This window comes from Heterodontus francisci, chromosome 18 (genome assembly GCF_036365525.1).
Source record: "Heterodontus francisci isolate sHetFra1 chromosome 18, sHetFra1.hap1, whole genome shotgun sequence".
NCBI classification, from domain to species: Eukaryota; Metazoa; Chordata; class Chondrichthyes; order Heterodontiformes; family Heterodontidae; genus Heterodontus; species Heterodontus francisci.
The window spans coordinates 83,111,916-83,133,113 of NC_090388.1; the positions used below are offsets into that span (position 1 = coordinate 83,111,916).

The 21,198-nt window shown below is 45.6% G+C and overlaps 1 protein-coding gene across 2 annotated transcripts in view; it reads left to right on the top strand.

Moving 5' to 3' along the window:
- braf (B-Raf proto-oncogene, serine/threonine kinase) overlaps positions 1-21,198 on the top strand; it is a 154,042-nt gene that overhangs the window by 11,523 nt on the left and 121,321 nt on the right. For both annotated transcript variants that reach the window (XM_068051074.1, XM_068051075.1), the window contains exon 2: positions 11,134-11,235. In XM_068051074.1, coding sequence (XP_067907175.1) covers positions 11,134-11,235 — 102 coding nt within the window. The remainder of the gene's footprint in view (positions 1-11,133; positions 11,236-21,198) is intronic.

Consider the following 21,198-nt stretch of genomic DNA (forward strand, 5'->3'; position numbering starts at 1 on the left):
TGAAAAGCAGCTGAAGTAAAGCCATTGGGATCACTTGAAAGAACTTTGCATAAGCTGCTGATGTTGACATGCAATGGACCAACCCTACAGAGCTCTATGCTAAACCCAGGAGAGGCATTGAACGTTCTGCAAAAACCTGCTTTAATACCTTTGGTAGTATGTTTGACCAGTCACTGAGTTCAATTCTGATCAGATCTGGGCAGTTCCTTCAACACCCCGTCTTGCTAAGAAGTAACTGGTTATCTGATTGGTGACTCACCACTCACTCCAGAACACCCTTTCTTGTCTCCGTTGTGTTTATATAATTAATCAAGAACAGTCAGCATAGATTTGTTGAGCAGGCCTAGCAGCATCTGGAGAGAGAGAAACAGAGTTAATGTTTCTGGCTAGGTAAGCAGAAAAATGGTAAATGGAATTCAATCTGGAGAAGTAGTCTGGTGAGGGAATGCTTTTGTGGAGGACAAACAAGGCAAGGGAATACACAAATGGTAGGATACCAGAGTGTAGAGGAACAGAGACCTTGGAGTATATGTGCACAGATTTCTGAAGGTAGCAGGTTAGGTAGATAAGGTGGTTAATAAGTCACGTGGGATACTTTTATTAGCTGAGGCGTGAAATATAAGAGCAGGGAACTTGTACTAGAACTGTATAAAACACTAGTTAGGCCACAGCTAGCGTACTGCATACAGTTCTGGTCACCACATTACAGGAAGGATGTGATTGCGCTCGAGAGGGTAAGAGGAGATTTAACGAGGATATTGTCAGGAAAGGAGAATTTGAGAGGGGAGATTTAAATGAGGTGTATAAAATTGTGAGGGGCCTAGATATAGTGGCTAAAAAGGACCTATTTCCCTTCGAGAAGTCAATAACTAGAGACATCAGAACAGGAGTAGGTCATTTAGCTCCTCAAGCCTGTTCCTCCATTCAGTGGCTGATCTGCGACCTAACTTCATATACCCACTTTTCCCTATATCCCTTAATAGCTTTGGTTAACAGAAATCAATCAATCTCAGATTTAAAATTAACAATAGATCTAGCATCAACTGCCATTTGTGGAAGAGGGTTCTAAACTTCTTGCACCTTTTGTGTGGAGAAATGTTTCCTAATTTCACTCCTGAAAAGTCTGGCTCTAATTTTTAGATGCATGTCCCCAATCCTAGGCTTTCCAACCAGTGGAAATAGTTTCACTCTATCTAAGCCATCTGTTTCCCTTAATATCCTGGAAAAAAATGATCAAATCACCCCTTAAACCTTCTAAATTCCAGGGAATACAGTCTAGTTTGTTTAAGCTTCTTGTAATTTAACCCTTGGAGTCCAGCTATCATTTCTGGTAAACCTGCTGTGCACTCTCTCCAAGGCTAGTATATCCTTCCTAAAGTGTGGTGCCCAGACCTGCTCACAGTACGCCAGGTGTGGTCCAACCAGAGCTTTGTATAACTGAAGCATGACTTCTACCTACTTGTATTCTAGTCCCTTAGATATAAAGTTCAGCATTCCATTCGCCTTTTTGATTATTTTCTGTACCTGTTCATGATATTTTAATGATCTTTGTGCCTGGAGCCCCAAGTCTCTTTGGACCTCCCACTGTTGCTAGCTTTTCACCATGATACAGTGCTGCATAGCAGACCTGTGAGCAAAATTATAGCTTATGGAATAAAAGGGACAGTAACAACATGGATACAAAATTGGCTGTGTGACTGGAAATAGAGTAGTGGTTAATGGAAGTTCTTCGGCTGGAGGAATGTTTGTAATGGAATTTCCCAGAGGTCAGTTTAAGGACCCTTGCTCTTCCTGATATATATTAATGACCTAGACCTTGGTGTAGAAGGCACAATTTCAAAATTTGCGGATGATACAAAACTTGGAACAATTGTGAACTGTGAGGATAGTGTAGAACTTCAACAGGACATAGACCAGTTGGAATGGGCAGACAAGTGGCAGATGAAGTTCAATGCGGAGAAATATGAAATCATTCATTTTTGGAGGAAGCACATGGAGAGACAATATAAAATAGAGTACAATTCTAAAAGGGGTGCAGAAGCAGAGGGACGTAGGTGTATATGTGCATAAGTCATTGAAGGTGGCAGGACAGATTGAGAGCGGTTAATAAAGCATACAATATCCTGGGCTTTATTAATAGGGACATAGAGTACAAAAGCAAGGAGGTTATGTTAAACTTGTATAAGACACTAGTTTGGCCTCAGCTGTAGTATTGTGCCCAGTTCTGAGTGCTGCGCTTTAGGCAAGATGTGAAGGCATTGAAGAGAGTACAGAAAAGATTAATGAGAATGGTTCCAGGGATGAGGAACTTGAGCTATGAAGACAGATTGGAGAAGTTGGGACTGTTTTCCTTGGAGAAGAGAAGGTTGAGAGGAAATTTGAAAGAGGAATTCAAAATCATGAGGGGTCTGTACAAAGTGGATAGGGAAAAACTGTTCCCACTCATGAATGGATCGAGAATGAGAGGGCACAGCTTTAAAGTGACAGGCAAAAGAAGCAAAAGCGATATGAGAAAAAATGTCTTCATGCAGCAAGTTGTTAGGATCTGCAATGCACTGCCTGAGAGTGTGGTGGAGGCAGGTTCAATCGAGGCATTCAAAAGGGAATGAGACTGTTATCTGCAGGGTTATGGGGAGAAGGTGGGGGAATGGCATTAGGTGAATTGTTCATTCGGAGAGCCGGTGCAGACACAATGGGCCTTCTGTGCTGTAACGATTTTGTGATGTTGAAAGTACCCTGTTCTATCTTTTTTAGATCCCAAGTGGATGAGCTTACACTTGTGTCTCCATTGAAATCTATTTGCCACAGTTTTACCTATTCACTTAATCTTTGTAATTTTATGCTCCATCTACACTGCTTACAATGCCACCTATCTTTGTGTCATCAGCAAATTTGGATGTGTGGCTTTCTGTCCCATCATCTAAATCGTTTGATTATGGTGCATAGTTGAGGCCCCAACACAGATTTTTGAGTGACCCCACTAGTTATATCCCGCCAATTAGAGCACCTGCCCATTATACCTGCTCTCTGTCTCCTGACGCTCAGCAATTTCCTAACTAGGTCAATAATTTGCTTTCAATTCCATGGGCTTCAACTTTAGCTAACAGTCTCTTATGAGGGACTTCATCAAATGCCTTCTGGAGGTCCATATAAATAACATCAATAGACATTTCCCTGTCCACTATTTTAGTCACCTCTTAAAAAAAAAAAATTAGGTTTGTCAGGCATCACCTGCTCTGTACAAATCCATGCTGAATCTCTCTGATCAGCTGAAAATTTTCAAGGTGTTTAGTCACCCTATCCTTAATTATAGACTCTGTTAATTTTCTGACAACAGCTATTAGGCTAACTAGTTTCCCTCTCCCACTTTTCTTAAATAATAGAGTGACATGCTTGTCTAATCTCCGCATTTATACAATCTACCACTTCACAGCTGCTACCAGGGTGTCTGTACACAACTTGCACTGCAGTCTCTGATCCTTTCCTATTCCTTAATTCTACCCATAAAGTCTCCAGTGCCTGCTTACCCATATTCACTTACCTTTGAAGTGATTTCATCTTTAATCACTAAAGCCACTCCACCCCTCTACCATGGCTGTGGGGGGATTTAATGACGAGAGCGAGTTTCCTAGACTTGAAGCAATGGATGGGGTTAGCAAGGGTTACGCTGCAGAGCAAGCAAGTACTTACTTGGACAAGAATAAATAGATTGAGTGTATCACTATCAGGTGACTGAAGCATCTGTCTTTTCTGCATTTCTACTGAATTTGATGTAGTTTTGTGACACCATTCTTTCCAGGAATCTTTTTATGCTGCATATCCTGATGAGGTCAACAGTTGAAAGTACTTCTCAAGGACATGCTCCCTTTTCAACACTCCAGTGCCTTCCCTAATCAGTAGTGCCACCCCACCTCCCTTTTTTCCTTCTCTATCTTTTCTGAACACTTATATCCTGTATACTAAGCACCCAGTCCTCGCCATTTTTAAGCCACGTTTCCGTTTTTGCCACTATATCATATTCCCACACTGCTAATTGTTCTTGTAGCCCACTGACCTTATTTACCACACTTTGTACATTTACACACATGCATTGTAATTCTGCCTTTGCATTCCTCGTAATCCTTCTCAGTCCACTCCCATCCAAAACAGAACTACTCCCCTCTCTAGTACTGTCTAATGCACTGACATTCTGCACCTTATTCCTCTTTTCTACTTCTTTATGCTGGTGCCCATCCCCATGCCAATTTAGTTTAAACCCTCCCCACCCCACTAGTGAAACACTCCGCGAGGACATTGGTCCCAGTCCTGTTGAGGTGCAACCTGTCCCTTTTTAAATAGGTGCCTTCTGCCCCAGAACTTGTATCAAAGCCCCAAGAATCTGAAGCCCTCCCTCCTGCACCGTGCTTTAATCCTCCCTATCTTCCTATTTCTACTCTCGCTAGCGCGTGGCACTGGGAGTAATCCAGAGATTACTACCTTCGAGGTCCTACTCTTCAACTTCCTCCCTAGCTCCTGAAAATCTGACCATGGGACTGCAATACCTGTTCTTGCTATGTCGCTGGTACCAACGTGTACCACAACTTCTGGCTAACTCTCTCTTCCCCCTGTAGAAAATCCTGCACCCTCCCTGTGATGTCCTTTACCTTGGCATCAGGGAAGCAACACATCATGCGGGACTCACGGTAACGGTACAGAAATGCCTGTCTATCCCTCGACTATGGAATCACCTGTAATAACTGCAATTCTGCACTTTGCTGCTCTCTCCTGTACAGTCCCCTGCCCATTGCTACCATGGTCTGGACTGCACTCCTTCAAGGTATCACTCCCAGCAGTCTCCAAAGCTGAGTATTGGTTCGAGAGTAGCACGCACCCTGAAGCTGCCTCTTCCGGACGGCCACCCATCTACTATCTTGAAGTCATACTGCCTGTGGGGTGACCACTGCCTGGAACACATGATCCATGCTCCCTGATGCTCCGCAGTGTTTCCAGCTGCTCCTCAAGCTCTGAAATCCCGAGTTCGAGCTGAAGGCTCATCCTACACATGGGGTCGCCCAAGACACACATGTCCTGAAGTTCCCTTATGGCGTAGGAATTGCAAGCAACAGGTCTCAGCTGCCTAACCAGGGTCTTAAAAAAAATCTCTCTCATCCCTTTATCAACTATTTTGTACCCTGTTTAAACTATCAATTTTCATTAATACCTCTTGCCCTGCTCTGTGCTTATACTCTTAATACAACACGTACTGTTATACTACCTCAATTAAATATTTTGAATTTCCCAGCTCCTAATTAGAACCAATGCCCTAGCTTAGAGAGAGAAAAGAGGAAAATACTCACCAATCACTTACCACCTTCTCTGTAATGTCATACATGATTTACTTTGAAACGCAGTTGTTCAGCACCTTCCTCTCAGGCTGTTCCTTTATACTGTCACCGGTGTCACTGTGCTCCCGCTCCTTTATACTGCCTCCAGTCTCACTGTGCTCCCCCCTCAGACTCCCTCCTTTATACTGCCGCCGGTCTCGCTGTGCTCCCCCTTCAGACCCCCTCCTTTATACTGCCGCCGGTCTCGCTGTGCTCCCCCTTCAGACCCCCTCCTTTATACTGCCGCCGGTCTCGCTGTGCTCCCCCTTCAGACCCCCTCCTTTATACTGCCGCCAGTCTCGCTGTGCTCCCCCCTCAGGCCTGCTCCTTTATACTGCCGCCGGTCTAGCTGTGCTCTCCCTTCAGACTCCCTCCTTTATACTGCCACCAGTCTCACTGTACTCCCTCCTTTATACTGCCACCAGTCTCACTGTGCTCCCTCTCTGACCCCCTGCTTTATACTGCCGCCGGTCTCGCTGTGCTCTCTCTTCAGACCCCCTCCTTTTATACTGCCTCCAGTCTCACTGTGCTCCCCCCTCAGGCCTACTCCTTTATACTGCCGCCGGTCTCGCTGTGCTCCCTCTTCAGACTCCCTCCTTAATACTGCCGCCGGTCTCGCTGTGCTCTCCCCTCAGACCCCCTCCTTTATACTGCCGCCAGTCTCGCTGTGCTCCCCCCTCAGACCCCCTCCTTTATACTGCCGCCGGTCTCACTGTGCTCCCCCCTTAGGCCTGCTCCTTTATACTGCTGCCGGTCTCACTGTGCTCCCCCTTCAGACTCCCTCCTTAATACTGCCGCCGGTCTCGCTGTGCTCTCCCCTCAGACCCCCTCCTTTATACTGCCGCCAGTCTCGCTGTGCTCCCCCCTCAGACCCCCTCCTTTATACACCGCCGGTCTCACTGTGCTCCCCCCTCAGGCCTGCTCCTTTATACTGCCGCCGGTCTCACTGTGCTCCCCCCTCAGGCCTGCTCCTTTATACTGCTGCCAGTCTCACTGTGCTCCCTCTCAGGCCTGCTTCTTTATACTGCCGCCGGTCTCACTGTGCTCCCCCCTCAGGCCTGCTCCTTTATACTGCCGCCGGTCTCACTGTGCTCCCTCTCATGCCCGCTCCTTTATACACCGCCGGTCTCACTGTGCTCCCCCCTCAGGCCTGCTCCTTTATACTGCTGCCGGTCTCACTGTGCTCCCTCTCAGGCCTGCTCCTTTATACTGCTGCCGGTCTCACTATGCTCCCCCCCTCAGGCTTGCTCCTTTATACTGCTGCCGGTCTCACTGTGCTCCCTCTCAGGCCTGCTCCTTTATACACCGCCGGTCTCACTGTGCTCCCCCCTCAGGCCTGCTCCTTTATACTGCTGCCGGTCTCACTGTGCTCCCTCTCAGGCCTGCTCCTTTATACTGCCGTCGGTCTCACTGTGCTCCCCCCTCAGACCCCCTCCTTCATACTGCCGCCGGTCTCACTGTGCTCCCTCTCAGGCCTGCTCCTTTATACTGCCACCGGTCTCACTGTGCTCCCCCTCATGCCCGCTTCTTTATACTGCTGCCGGTCTCACTGTGCTCCCTCTCAGGCCTGCTCCTTTCTACTGCAGCTGGTCTCACTGCTCACTCTCGGGCCCGCTCCTTTACACTTCCGCCAGTCTCACTGTGCTCTCCGTGACAGACCCCACTCCTTTATATTGCCATCGGTCTCGCTGCACTCTCCCTCAAGCTTGCTCCTTTATACTGCCATTGATCTCCCTGAGCTCCTCATCAGGCTTGCTGCTTTATACTGCTGGCAATCTCAGTGTGCTCCCTCTTCGGCCCGCTCCTTTATGCTGCCCCAGTCTCGCTGCACTGTCTTGTCAGGCCTGCTCCTTGATACTGCCATTGTTCTCCCTGAGCTCCCTCTCAGCCCAATTCCTTTATACTCCCGCCGGTCTCACTGTGCTTCCTCTCAGGCCCTTTCCTTTATACTGCCTTGGTCTTGCTGTGCTCCCTCTCAGCCCCGTTCCTTTATACTCCCGCCGGTCTCACTGTGCTCCCTGTCAGGCCTACTCCTTTTTACTGCCGCCAGTCTCTCTGTGCTCCTTCCTAGGCCCGTTCCTTAATACTGCCATCAGTCTCACTGTGCTCCCTCTCAGGTCTGCCCCTTTATACTGCCATTAGTCTCACTGTGCTCCCTCTCAGGTCTGCCCCTTTATACTGCCATTAGTCTCACTGTGCTCCCTCTCAGGTCTGCCCCTTTATACTGCCATTAGTCTCACTGTGCTCCTTCTCAGGCCTGCTCCTCTATACTGCCATTAGTCTCACTGTGCTCCTTCTCAGGCCTGCCCCTTTATACTGCCATTAGTCTCACTGTGCTCCTTCTCAGGCCTGCCCCTTTATACTGCCATTAGTCTCACTGTGCTCCCCCTCAGGTCCGCCCTTTTATACTGCCATCAGTCTCCGTGTGCTCCCTCTCAGGTCTGCCCCTTTATACTGCCATTAGTCTCACTGTGCTCCTTCTCAGGCCTGCCCCTTTATACTGCCATTAGTCTCACTGTGCTCCCTCTCAGGTCTGCCCCTTTATACTGCCATTAGTCTCACTGTGCTCCTTCTCAGGTCTTCTCCTTTATACTGCCATTAGTCTCACTGTGCTCCTTCTCAGGCCTGCCCCTTTATACTGCCATTAGTCTCACTGTGCTCCTTCTCAGGCCTGCCCCTTTATACTGCCATTATTCTCACTGTGCTCCCCCTCAGGTCCGCCCTTTTATACTGCCATCAGTCTCAGTGTGCTCCCTCACAGGGCTGCCCCTTTATACTGCCATTAGTCTCACTGTGCTCCTTCTCAGGCCTGCCCCTTTATACTGCCATTAGTCTCACTGTGCTCCTTCTCAGGCCTGCTCCTTTATACTGCCATTAGTCTCACTGGGCTCCTTCTCAGGCCTGCTGTGCCAAGTTTCAGCTTCAGCATCGGTCTCAGCCTTGCAGCAATGGCGACCTACAACTCCTGGTCTAGGGATGGGACGGAAACTATTCTAGAGTTTCTACTCATGATTGTTACCTATTAACTCCTACTTGAAAGTATGTGTGTGAGGTCATTGGGTGTACATTGGATGGGTCTTACCTTTGACGGCACTACTGTTGAATTGCGGGTGGCCACACTTGCAGTCTAGGCTGACACCTGAAAGAATAGCCCCTTGGGCAGGTATCAATGGTTGCACCTCAGCACCTTCAGGAATGAAGGGGGCAACGTTGGCAAAGATAGTTGAAAATAACAGTTTTCATTTTGAACAGCCTGCTTTGTCATTGAAGCCAAGATGGGAGAGATGTAAAATAAAACCAAAAATTGCTGGAAATACTCAGCACTTCTGATGTAAGGTCACTGAGCTGAAACGTTAACTATGCTTCTGTCTCCACAAATGCTGCCAGACCTGCTGAGTATTTCTGGCAGATTTTGGTTTTATTTCAGATTTCCAGGATCTGCAGTATTTTATTTTTATTATGTGAGGGATGTATATCCTTGACTTGTATCCAGACCAGATATGTAGTTTAAAATAGGTGTGGAACACGGGAACAGGAGTAGGCCATTCAGCCCTTCATGTCTGCTCTACCATTCATTCAGATTATGACCAATCTAAATCTGAACTCCATTTACCCAACTTGGTTCTGTGCTGGCCTTATAATAGTTGGCAAGGTGACAAGATACTTCAAAGTCATGACCAGTCTGAAATCTGAAAGCTTCTGTGTGGTCTGCTGGCGGAATGCTGAAAGGTATTCCACAGGGAGATGTTGTAACTCTTTGTTTGAAGTCCAGCTGTTGGGTTTGAAAATTTGTACATCAGTGATGCTTGGGTTCCAGGGGATGTTTTGCATATCACTGCCAGATTGCTTTCTTTTGCAGATGTGAGTGAATGCGCAGAACAAATAATTCCAAAAAGCAAATGCTTGAACTCTTTAATTTTCTGCTGCTGCTTCTTCTTTGTCTTCTTTGGCCTTCTTGTCTTGAGAGACCATGGGTAAGTGCTTGGAGGTGGTCAGTAGTTTGTGAAGCAGCGCCTGGAGTGGCTATAAAGGCCAATTCTAGAGTGACAGGCTCTTCGACAGGTGCTGCAGCTAAAATTGGTTTTCGGGGCTGTTACACAGTTGGCTCTCCCCTTGCGCTTCTGTCTTTTTTCCTGCCAACTACTAAGTCTCTTCGACTCGCCACACTTTAGCCCCGCCTTTATGGCTGCCCGCCAGCTCTGGCGATCACTGGCAACTGACTCCCACGACTTGTGGTCAATGTCACTGGACATCATGTCGCGTTTGCAGACGTCTTTAAAGCGGAGACATGGATGGCCGGTGGGTCTGATACCAATGACGAGCTCGCTGTACAATGTATCTTTGGGGATCCTGCCATTTTCCATGCGGCTCACATGGTCAAGCCATCTCAAGCGCCGCTGGCTCAGTAGGGTGTATATGCTGGGGATGTTGGCCGCCTCGAGGACTGCTGTGTTGGAGATGCGGTCCTGCCACCTGATGCCAAGGATTCTCCGGAGGCAGCGAAGATGGAATGAATTGGGACGTCGCTCTTGGCTGACGTACGTTGTCCAGGCCTCGCTGCCGTAGAGCAAGGTACTGACGACACAGGCTTAATACACTCGGACTTTTGTGTTCTGTGTCAGTGCGCCATTTTCCCACACTCTCTTGGCCAGTCTGGACATAGCAGTGGAAGCCTTTCCCATGCGCTTGTTGATTTCTGCATCGAGAGACAGGTTACTGGTGATAGTTGAGCCTAGGTAGGTGAACTCTTGAACCACTTCCATAGCATGGTTCAAGGTCACCGATATTGATGGATGGAGCATTTCTGACGTCCTGTCCCATGATGTTCATTGTCTTGAGGCTGATGTTTCGGCCAAATTCGTTGCAATTTCATTTACTGTTATAACAATAAATTGCATTTATATAGCACCATTTACTTAGTAAAATTCCCTAAGGAGCTTTATCAAATAAAATTTGACACTTAGTCACAGAAGGAGATATTAGGGTAAGTATCCAAAAGTTTGGTCAAAGAAGTTTAAAAGTTTTAAGGAGAGTCTTAAAGGAGGAGAGAGAGGTAGAGAGCCATGCAACTTTTGGTTATTAAGGGATATGGGAATAGTGCAAGAAGGTGAAATTGAAGTAAAAGATCGTATTGAATGGCAGAGCAGGCTCGAAGGGTCAAATGGCCTACTCCTATTTCTGATGTTCTTATGTTCTCCCTGTAAAATTTTGTGTGCGGCCAGTTTTTTCACTCTGCGGTACCTTTACAATTTGTTGCACGAATATGCACGTATGGAATTTCACCTGAAACAAGCCCAGCACAGTACCTTCCAGGCCACTGCATGGTCGTGTGTATGCACAGCTTAGCAGGAACATTGGTAGAGAGGTATAGGAGGGAATTCCAGAACTTGGAACCTTGGCAGCTGAAGGCACAGCTCCAGTGGTGGAGCGATTAAAATCGAGGATGCACAAGAAGCCAGAATTGGAAGAACACAGAGATCTTGGAGGGTTGTAGGGCTGGAAGAGGTTAGAAACATAAGAGTATCAAGTAGGGTATTTCACAACCTGAGAGTTCCAATGAGTGGCGGTGTTGATTCACAAAATTGCGGCTCTTGCACAAGTGTAAAGGAAATGGTTGCAGGCAGAGGCTTGAATCCCCAAATGATGACTGGGCTGCAACAAATGAAACTGTGTTCTTTAAAGGTGTACTTTCCCCCCTCTTCCTCACTCGATCTTTTCTGAAGCCTTTTTTGGTTTGAGTTAAAATGCTTCATGTTTTCTCTTTCACTAGGTCTGGAACATCAAGCAGATGATCAAACTTACTCAGGAGCATATTGAAGCCCTGTTGGACAAGTTTGGGGGGGACCATAACCCACCCTCCATCTACCTGGAGGTGAGTATGGATAATTATTTAAATTCACCGGCATTAGCCGCAAGTAGTTGATGATGGATTTTTTTAACATGCAAAATGGTGAGCAAGTTGGGAGAAGTAGGTCAACATCTCACTCCACCTGGTGGCTAGAGCCTACAACTACACCTTGAGTTTAATGGTTAATGTTGACATTGCAGTTTATAATAGTGGATATCGATGCACAAGTGTGACCAAAAATTCTAACAAGATATAAGGCTTGTGGACAAAAGATGTGCTCTTGAGAATTTTTAGTATATTGATGTATTCTGATTCTGTGGTAGGAAACAGAAACATAATGGTTATGTTACTGGTCGAGTACTTTGGGGGCCTGGACTAATGACCCAGAGTCATAAGTTCCAATCCCACCTTGACAAGGTGACTTTAAATTCTGTTAATTAAATAAATCTGGAATAAAAAGCTAGTCTCAGTAATAGTGACCCTGCAGCTAATGGATTGTTGTAAAAACCCATCTTCAGGGAAAGAAATCTGTTGTCCTTACCCAACCTGTCCGATGTTACTCAAGACCCACAGGAATGTGATTGACTCTTTAACTGTCCCCTAAAATGCCCCAGCAAGCCACTCAGTTGTACTGAATCACAACAAAAAAGCAATAAGAATATAACTGGATGGACCATCGACCTAGTCACTGGGCACGACAAAAGCACATCCAGCCCCGTCAACCCTGCAAAGTCCTCCACACTGACATTTGGGGACTTATGTCAAAATTACGAGAGCTGTTCCTTCACACGAGTCAAGCAATAGCTTAACATAGTCATACTCAGAATCATACCTTTCAGCCAATGTCCCCGGACTCTTCCATCACCATGCCTTGTCCTACTGGCAGGACAGATTCACCCAACGGTGGCTGCACTGTGTTATACATTTGGGAGGGAGTTGCCCTAGGAATAGCAAGAATGTACTCTGGGTGGGGGAATTCAGTGTCCATCACCAAAGGTGGCTTGATAGTGCTACTACTGACTGAGCTGACGAGTCCTAGGAATATAGGAGCAGGAGTAGGCCATTCAGCCTGCTGAGTCTTCTCCGTCATTCAATTAGATCACGGCTGTTTGTCTACCTCAACGCCACTTTCACGCGCTACGTCCTGAAGGCCATAGTTCCCAGACTGGGCTTGCAGCAGGTGGTGAAAGAACCAACACGAGGGAAAAATCTGCCTGACCTCGTCCTCACAAATCTACCTGTTGCAGATGCATCTGTCCATGATAGTATTGGTGGGAGTGATCACTGTAAGGTTCTTTTGGAGACAAAGTCCCGTCTTCGCACTGAGGGCACCCTCCATCATGTTGTGTGGCACTATCACCATGCTAAACGGGATAGTTTCAGAAGAGATCTAGCAGCTCAAAACTGGACAGCCATGTGGCGCTGTGGGCCATCAGTAGCAGCAGAACTGTATTCAACCACAATCTTTAATCTCATGACCTGGCATATCCCCCACTGTACCATTGCCATCAAAACGGGAACAGCCCTGGTTCAATGAAGAGTGTAGAAGAGCATGCCAGGAGCAGCACCAGGCATACCTGAAAATGAGGTGCCAACCTGGTGAAGCTACAACACAGGACTACATGCTTACTAAATAGCGGAAGCAGCATGCGATGGGCAGAGCAAAGCTATCCACAACCAACAGATCAGAACATAGCTCTGCAGTCCTGCCACATCCAGTCATGAATGGTGGTGACAATTAAACAACTAACTGGAAGAGAAGGTTCCATGAATATTCCCAACCTGAATGATGGGGGAGCCAAGGCTGAAGCATTTGCAACCATATTCAGCTAGAGATGCTGAGTGGATGATCCATCTCGGCCTCCTCCTGAGGTCCCCACCAACACAGAAGCCAGTCTTCAGCCAATTCAGTTCACTCCCCGTGATATCAAGGAATGGCTGAGGGCACTGGCTGCAGTCAAGGCTATGGGCCCCGACAGCATCCTGGTTGTGGTGCTGAAGACGTGTGTTCTAGAACTGGTGAACCCTGAGCCAAGCTGTCCCAGTGCAACTACAGACATGGCATCTACTTGTCAACATAAGAACATACGAGTAGGCCACTTGGCCCTTTGAGCCTGCTCCACCATTCAATAAGTTCATGGCTGAACTGATTACCTCCACATTCCCAACTACCCCCGATAACCTTCCACCCCCTTGCTTATCAGGAATCTATCTGCCTTAAAAATATTCAAAGACTCTGCTTCCACTGTCTTTTGAGGAAGAGAATTCGAAACACTCATGACGCTCTGAGAGAAAAACTTCCTCCTCATCTCTGTCTTAAATGGGCGACCCTTTATTTTTAAACAGTGACCCCTAGTTGTAGATTCTCCCACAAGGGGAAACATGCTTTCCATATCCACCCTGTCAGGACCCCTCAGGATTTTATATGTTTCAATCAAGTCGCCTCTTACTCTTCTAAATTCCAACGGATACAAGCCTAGCCTGTCCAATCTTCCCTCGTAAGACAGCCTGCCCATTCCAGGTATTAGTCTAATAAACCTTCTCTGTACTGCCTCCAATGCATTTACATCCTTCCTTAAATAAGGAGACCAATACTGTACACAGTACTCCAAATGTTGTCTCACCAATGCCCTGTATAGCTGAAGTATAACCTCCCTACTTTTGTATTCAATTCCCCTCGCGATAAACGATAACATTCTATTAGCTTTCCTAATTACATGCTGTACCTGCATACTAACCTTTTGTGATTCATGCACCAGGGCACCCAGATCCCTCTGCATCTCAGAACTCTGCAATCTCTCACCATTTAGATATTATGCTTTTTAATTCTTCCTGCCAAAGTGGACAATTTCCCACTTTTCCACATTATACACCATTTTCCAAGTCTTTGTCCACTCACTTAACCCATCCATATCCCTTTATAGCCCTCTTATGTCCTCTTCACAAGTTACTTTCCTACCTATCTTTGTGTCATCAGCAAAGTTCGCAACCATACCTTCAGTCTCTTCATCTAAGTCATTTATATAAATTGTAAAACGTTGAGGCCCCTGCACAGATCCCTGTAGCACACCACTCGTTACATCTTGCCAACCAGAAAATGACCCATTTATGCCTACTCTTTTTCCTATTAGCTAGGCAATTTTCTATCCATGCCAATATGTTACCACCTACACCATGAGTTTTTATTTTCTGCAATAACCTTCGATGTGGCACCTTATCAAATGCCTTCTGGAAATGTAAGTACAAAACATCCACCCGCTCCCCTTTATCCATAGCGCATGTAACTCTGTCAAAGAACTCCAATAAGTTGGTTGATCATGATTTTCCCTTTCACAAAACCATGTTGACTCTGCCTGATGATCTTGAATTTTTCTAAATGCCGTGCTATAACGTCTTTAATAATAGCGTCTAACATTTTCCCAAAGACAGATGTTAAGATAACTGGCCTGTAGTTTCCTGCTTTCTGTCTCCCTCCCTTTTTGAATAATGGAGTTGTATTTGCTGTTTTCCAATCTAACGGAACCTTCCCCGAATCTAGCGAATTTTGGAACATTAAAACTAACGCATCAACTATCTCACTAGGCGCTTCTTTTAACACCCTAGGATGAAGTCCATCAGGACCCGGGGACTTGGCAGCCCGCAGTTCCAACAATTTGTTCAGTGCCTCTTCCCTGGTGATTGTAATTTTCTTGAGTTCCTCCCTCCTTTCCATTTCCTGACTTACAGTTAATACTGGGATGTTACTTGTATCCTCAATAGTGAAGGCCGATGCAAAATATCTGTTTAATTTATTTGCCATCTCTTTATTATTCATTATTAATTCCCCAGACACACACTCTGTAGGACCAACGCTCACTTTGTTAACTTTTTTTTAAGTATCTATAGAAACTCTTACTATCTGTCTTTATATTTCTAGCTAGCTTTCTCTTATACTCTACGTTTACCTTTCTTATGAATCTTTTAGTCATTCTTTGCTGTTTTTTATGTTCTGTCCAATCTTTTGACCTGCCTCCCATCTTTGCGCAATTATAGGCTTTTTCTTTAAGTTTGATACTATCTTTAACTGTTTTCGTTAACCACGGATGGCGGGTCCCACCCTTGAAATTTTTCTTTCTCGTTGAAATGTATCAATTCTGTGTATTCTGAAATATCCCCTTAAATGTCTGCCACTGCATCTCTATTGACCTGTCCCTTAACCTGATTTGCCAGTTCACTTTAGCTAGCTCTGCTTTCATGCCCTCATAATTGCCCTTATTTAAGTTTAAAATGCTAGTCTTGGACCCATGCTTCTCTCCTTCAAACTGAATGTAAAATTCAATCTTATGATTGCTGCTACCTGGAGTGCCTTAACTATGAGGTCATTAATTAATCCTGTCTTGTTGCACAATACCAGGTCTAGTTTGGCCTGCTCTCTGGTTGGCTCCAGGGAGTATTGTTCCAAGAAATTATCCTGAAAACATTCTATGTACTCCTCATCTAGGCTACCTCTGCCCATCTGATTTTTCCAGTCTATATGTCGGTTAAAATCCCTCAATGATTGCTGTACCTTTCTGACATGCTGCCATTATTTCTTCCTTTATACCCCGTCCTACAGTGTGGTTAATATTCGGTGGCCTGTACACCACTCCCACAAGTGACTTCTTGTCTTTATGGCCCCAGCATGGTTCAGGTGTAGACTGTCCCAACTGTACAGCCACCACTTTCCCCATTACTGGTGCCAGTGCTCCATGAATCGGAATCCACTTCTACCACACCAGTCTTTGAGCCACGCGTTAATTTCTCTAATCTTATTTTCCCTATGCCAGTTTGCACATGGCTCAGGTAATAATCCAGAGACTATTACCTTTGAGGTTCTGCTTCTTAAATTCGCACCTAGTTCCTCATACTGACTGTGCAGAACCTCTTTCCTTGTCCTGCCTATGCCATTGGTACCTACATGGATCACGATGACTGGATCCTCTGCCTCCCATTAAGTTCCTCTCCAGACTTGAGCAGATGTCCCAACCCTGGCACCGGGCGGACAACACAGCCCTCTGGACTCTCGCTCTTTGCTACAGAGAACAGTGTCAATCCCCCTAACTATACTGTCCCCTACTGCCACTACATTACTTTTTTCTCCCTCCTCTTGAATGGCTTCCTGTACCATGGCACCATGGTTAGGTTGCTCATCCATCCTGCAGCCCCCACTCTCATCCAAACAAGCTGAAAGTGGAATATTGCTCAGATATGTCCTGTCCATAAAAATCAGGACCAATCCAATCCGACAAATTAGCACTGCATCATAACATAAGATATAGGGTCAGGAGTAGGCCATTCGACCCTTCGAGCCTGCTCCACCATTCAGTAAGAACGTGGTTGAGCATCTACCAAAGCTATACTTACTCGCATTATATCCCTTGATTCCCTTAGTATCCAAAAAGCTGTTAATCTCTAACTTGAATATACACAGGTCTCTGCGGTAGAGAATTCAAGATGTTCACAACCCTTTGAAGAAATTTCTGCTCACCTCTATCCTAAATGTCTGGCCCCTTATTCTGCATTTGTGAACCCTAGTTCTAGATTACCGAGCCGAAGAAATGTTCTCCCAGCATCTACCTTGTCAAGCCCCTTAAGAAGTTTATATGTTAGAATGAGAACACCTCTCATTCTTCTAAACTCTAGGGAAAGTAATTGCACTCTACTCAATCTCACCTCAGAGGACAAACCCCTCATCCCAGAATCAGTCCAGTGAACCTTCATTGCACTCCTTTAAGGCTCGTATATCCTTCCTCAGGTAAAAAGACCAAAACTGTACACAGCGCTGCAGTGTGGTCTCACCAAGGCACTATACAATTTCAGTAACACTTTCTTACCCTTATACTCCAATCCCTTTTATTATAAAGGCTAACATACCAGTTGCTTTCCTAATTGCTTGCTGTGCCTGCCTGTTAACTTGCCGTGATTCGTGTACAAGGACACCCAGGTTCCTCTGAATGCAAACATTTCCCACTCTCTCACCATTTAAAAGATGTTTTGCTTTTCTCTTTTTCCCACAGAATTGGATAACTTCACATTTCTCTATACTTTATTCCATCTGCTCTGTTATTGCTCGCACATTTAACCTGTCTAAATCCTTTTGTAGCATTTTTGCGTCCTCCTCACAGCTTACTTTGCCACCTAACTTTGCATAGTCAGCAAACTTGGATACATTGCTCTCGAACCCCTCATTAATAAGTGTCCTTTTATCATATCCCTAATAACAGTTTCTAGCATTTCTCTACTACTGATGACCGGCTAACTGGCCTATAGTTCCCTGTTTTTCCCCTCCCTCCTTTTTGAATGGCAGGGTTACTTTTGCTACCTTCCAATCCACGGAGACCATTCTAGAATCTAGGGAATTCTAGGAACATAGAAATGTAGGAGCAGAAGTAGGCCATTCAGCCCGTTGAGTCTGCTCTGCCATTCAATTAGATCATGGCTGATCATCTACCTCAGTACCACTTTCCTGTGCTATCCCCATATCCCTTGATGTCATTAGTATATAAATATCTATCGATTTCTGTCTTGAACAGATTGAACTCAGTGATTGAGCTTCCAGAGCCCTCTGGGATAGAGAATTCCAAAGATTCACCACCCTCTGAATGAAGAAATTCCTCCTCATCTCAGTCTTAAACGGCCTACTGCTTATTCTGAGACTATGTCCCCTGGCTCTAGACTCACCAGCAGGGAAACATCCTATCTACATCTACCCTGTCACGCCCTGTAAAAATTTTGTAAGTTTCAATGAGATCACCTCTCATTCTTCGAAGCTCTAGAGAATACAGGCCCAGTTTCTCCAATCTCTCCTCATAAGACAATCCTGCCATCCCAAGGATTAGTCTGGTGAACCTCCATTGCACTCCCTCTATGGCAAGTATATCCTTCCTTAGGTGAGGAGACCAAAACTCTACGCAGTACTCGGGTGTGGTGTCACCAAGACTCCATATAATGGCAGCAAGACTACTTTACTGCTGTACTCATCCCCTTGCGATGAAGGTCAACATACTATTTGCCTTCCTAATTGCTTGCTGCACCTGCATGTTAGCTATTACTGACTCATGAACAAGGATACCCAGGTCTCTTTGGACATCAACACTTCCTAACCTCTCCATTTAAGAAGTACTCTGTCTTTCTGTTTTTTCTACCAAAGTGGATAACTTCACACTTGCCTAAGTAAGGATATACTTGCCATAGAGGAAGTGCAGCGAAGGTTCACCAGACTGATTCCTGGGATGGTGGGATTGTCCTATGAGCAGAGATTGAGGAGACTGGGCCTGTGTTCTCTGGAGTTTAGAAGAATGAAAGGCAATCTCATAGAAACGTACAAAATTTTAAAGGGATAGACAGGGTCAATGCAGAAAGGATGTTTCCGCTGGCTGTGGGTCTAGAACGAGGGGACACAGTCTCAATAAAGGGCAAGCCATTTAGGACTGAGATGAGGAAGAACTTCTTCATTCAGAGGGTGGCAAATCTTTGGAATTCTCTGCCCCAGAGGGTGGTGGAAGCTCAGTCACTGAGTAAGTTCAAGACAGCAATTGAGAGATTTCTAGTTGCTCATGACATCAAGGGATATGGGGATATTGCGGGAATTTGGCTTTGAGGTAGACGATCAGCCATGATCTAGAATGGCGGAGCAGGCTTGAAGGACTGAATGACCTACCCCTGCTCCTATGTTTAATGTCTTTGCTATTTCCTTATTCCCCATTATAATTTTTCCTGTGTCTGCCTTGAATGGACCCACCTTTACTCTTGCTAATCTCTTTTTTCATACGAATAAGAAGCTTTTACAATTGTTTTTATGTCTCTTGTTAGTTAACTCTCATATCCTATTTTCTCTTTCTTCATCAGTTTTCTTGTCATCCTCCCAATCTTCAGGCTTACTACCCTTTTTGGCACCATTATAACCCTTTTTTAATCTAATATTATCTTTAAATTCTCTTGTTAGCCATGTTTGGACCACTTTTCTTGTGGAGTTTTTATTCCTTGAAGGAATTACAAATTATGAATTAATTCTTTAAATGTTTTCCATTGCCTATCTATCGCATATCTTTTAATCTAGTTTCACAATCTACTTTACCTAACTCACTGGTCATACTTGGGTAGTTTGCTTTGTTCAGATTTAAGACCCTAGTTTCAGACTTAACTAAATCACTCTTAAACGCAATATAAAATTCATATTTTTTATTATTTGTTCAGGGGGTTTGGGCATCATTGGCGACGCCAGCATTTATTGCCCATCCCTAATTCCCCTGAGAAGGTGGTGGTAAGCTTCCTTTTAGAACTGCTGCAGTCCTTGGGGTGTAGGTACACCGACAGTGTTGTTAGGAAGGGAGGTCCAGGATTTTGACCCAGTGACAGTGAAGGAACGGCGATATAGTTCCAAGTCAGGATGGTGTGTGGCTTGGAGGGGAACTTGCAGGTGGTGACGTTCCCATGTATCTGCTGCCGTTGTTCTTCTAGATGGTAGAGATCGCGGGTTTGGAAGGTGCTGTCGAAGGAGCCTTGGTGCGTTGCTGCAGTGCATCTTGTATATGGTACACACTGCTGCCACTGTGCATTGCAGGAGTTCCAGGATTTTGACCAGCGGCAGTGAAGGAATGGTGCTCACAGATGCTCAGTTTGAATGCCGCCAGGGGCACTTGGCTTCAGACCTCTTTGCAACCTTGGTCCAAACGTGGACAAAGGAGCTAAATTACAGAGGTGAGGTGAGAGTGATCGCCCTTGACATCAAGGTAACATTTGACCGAGTGTGGTATCAAGGAGCCCAATAAAATGGGAATCGGGGAAAACTCTCCACTGGCTGGAGTCATACTTAGCACAAAGGAAGATGATTGTGATTGTTGGAGGCCAATTATCACTGCACCAGGACATCACTGCAGAGACCCTCACGATATTGTCTTAAGCCCAACCATCCTTTGCTTCTTCAATGACCTTCCCGCCATCATAAAGGCAGAAGTGGGGATGTTCACTGATGTTTGCACAGCGTTCAATTCCATTTGCAACTCCTTGGATAATTAAGCAGTTTATACCTGCATGCAGCAAGACCTGGACAACATTTAGGCTTGTGCTGATAAGTAACAAGCAACATTTGCACCATACAAATGTCAGGCAATGACCATCTCCAACAAGGGAGAATCTAGCCATCTCCCCTTGACATTCTCAACGGCATTATCATCGCTGAATTTCCCGATGATCAACATCCTGAGAGTCAGGATTGACCAGAAACCTAACTGGATCAGTCACATAAATATTGTGGCTACAAGAGCAGGTCAGAGTCGGGGTAATCTTCAGTGAATGACTCACCTTCTGGTTGCCCAGAGCCTTTCTGTCCACATGGCAGAAGTTGGGAGTGAATGGAATACTCTCCATTTGCCTGGGTGAGTACAGTTCCAATAACACTCCAGATGCTCGACACCATCCAGGACAAAGCAGCCTGCTTGATCAGCACCCCATCAACCATGTTAAATATTCACTCCCTCCACCACCAGCACACCGTGGCAGCAGTGTGTACCATTTGCAAGATGTACTGCAGCAACTCGCGAAGACTTCTTCAACAGCACCGTCCAAACCCACGACCTCTACCACCTAGAAGGACAAGGGCAGGAGGTGCATGGGAACACCACCACCAAGTTCCCCACCAACCCACTCTGACTTGGGAATATATCGTTGCTCTTTCAATGTCGCTGAATCAAAAACCCCTCACTCCCTAACAGCACTGTGGTGTACGTACACTATATGAACTGTCGCAGTTCAAGAAGACAGCTCGCCACACCACCTCAAGGTCAATTAGGAATCGGCAACAATTGCTGGCCTTGCCAGCGATGCGCACATCCCATGAGCAATTAAATAAAATTGCTGAGGCTACACCAATCAGGTTGCTATTCACTGAGCAATTGGAAAGTATTGAGGATAAAGTTCTTTGCCTTTCAGGGTAGGATGGGAATAGATTTTTTTCCTGTGGATTACTGA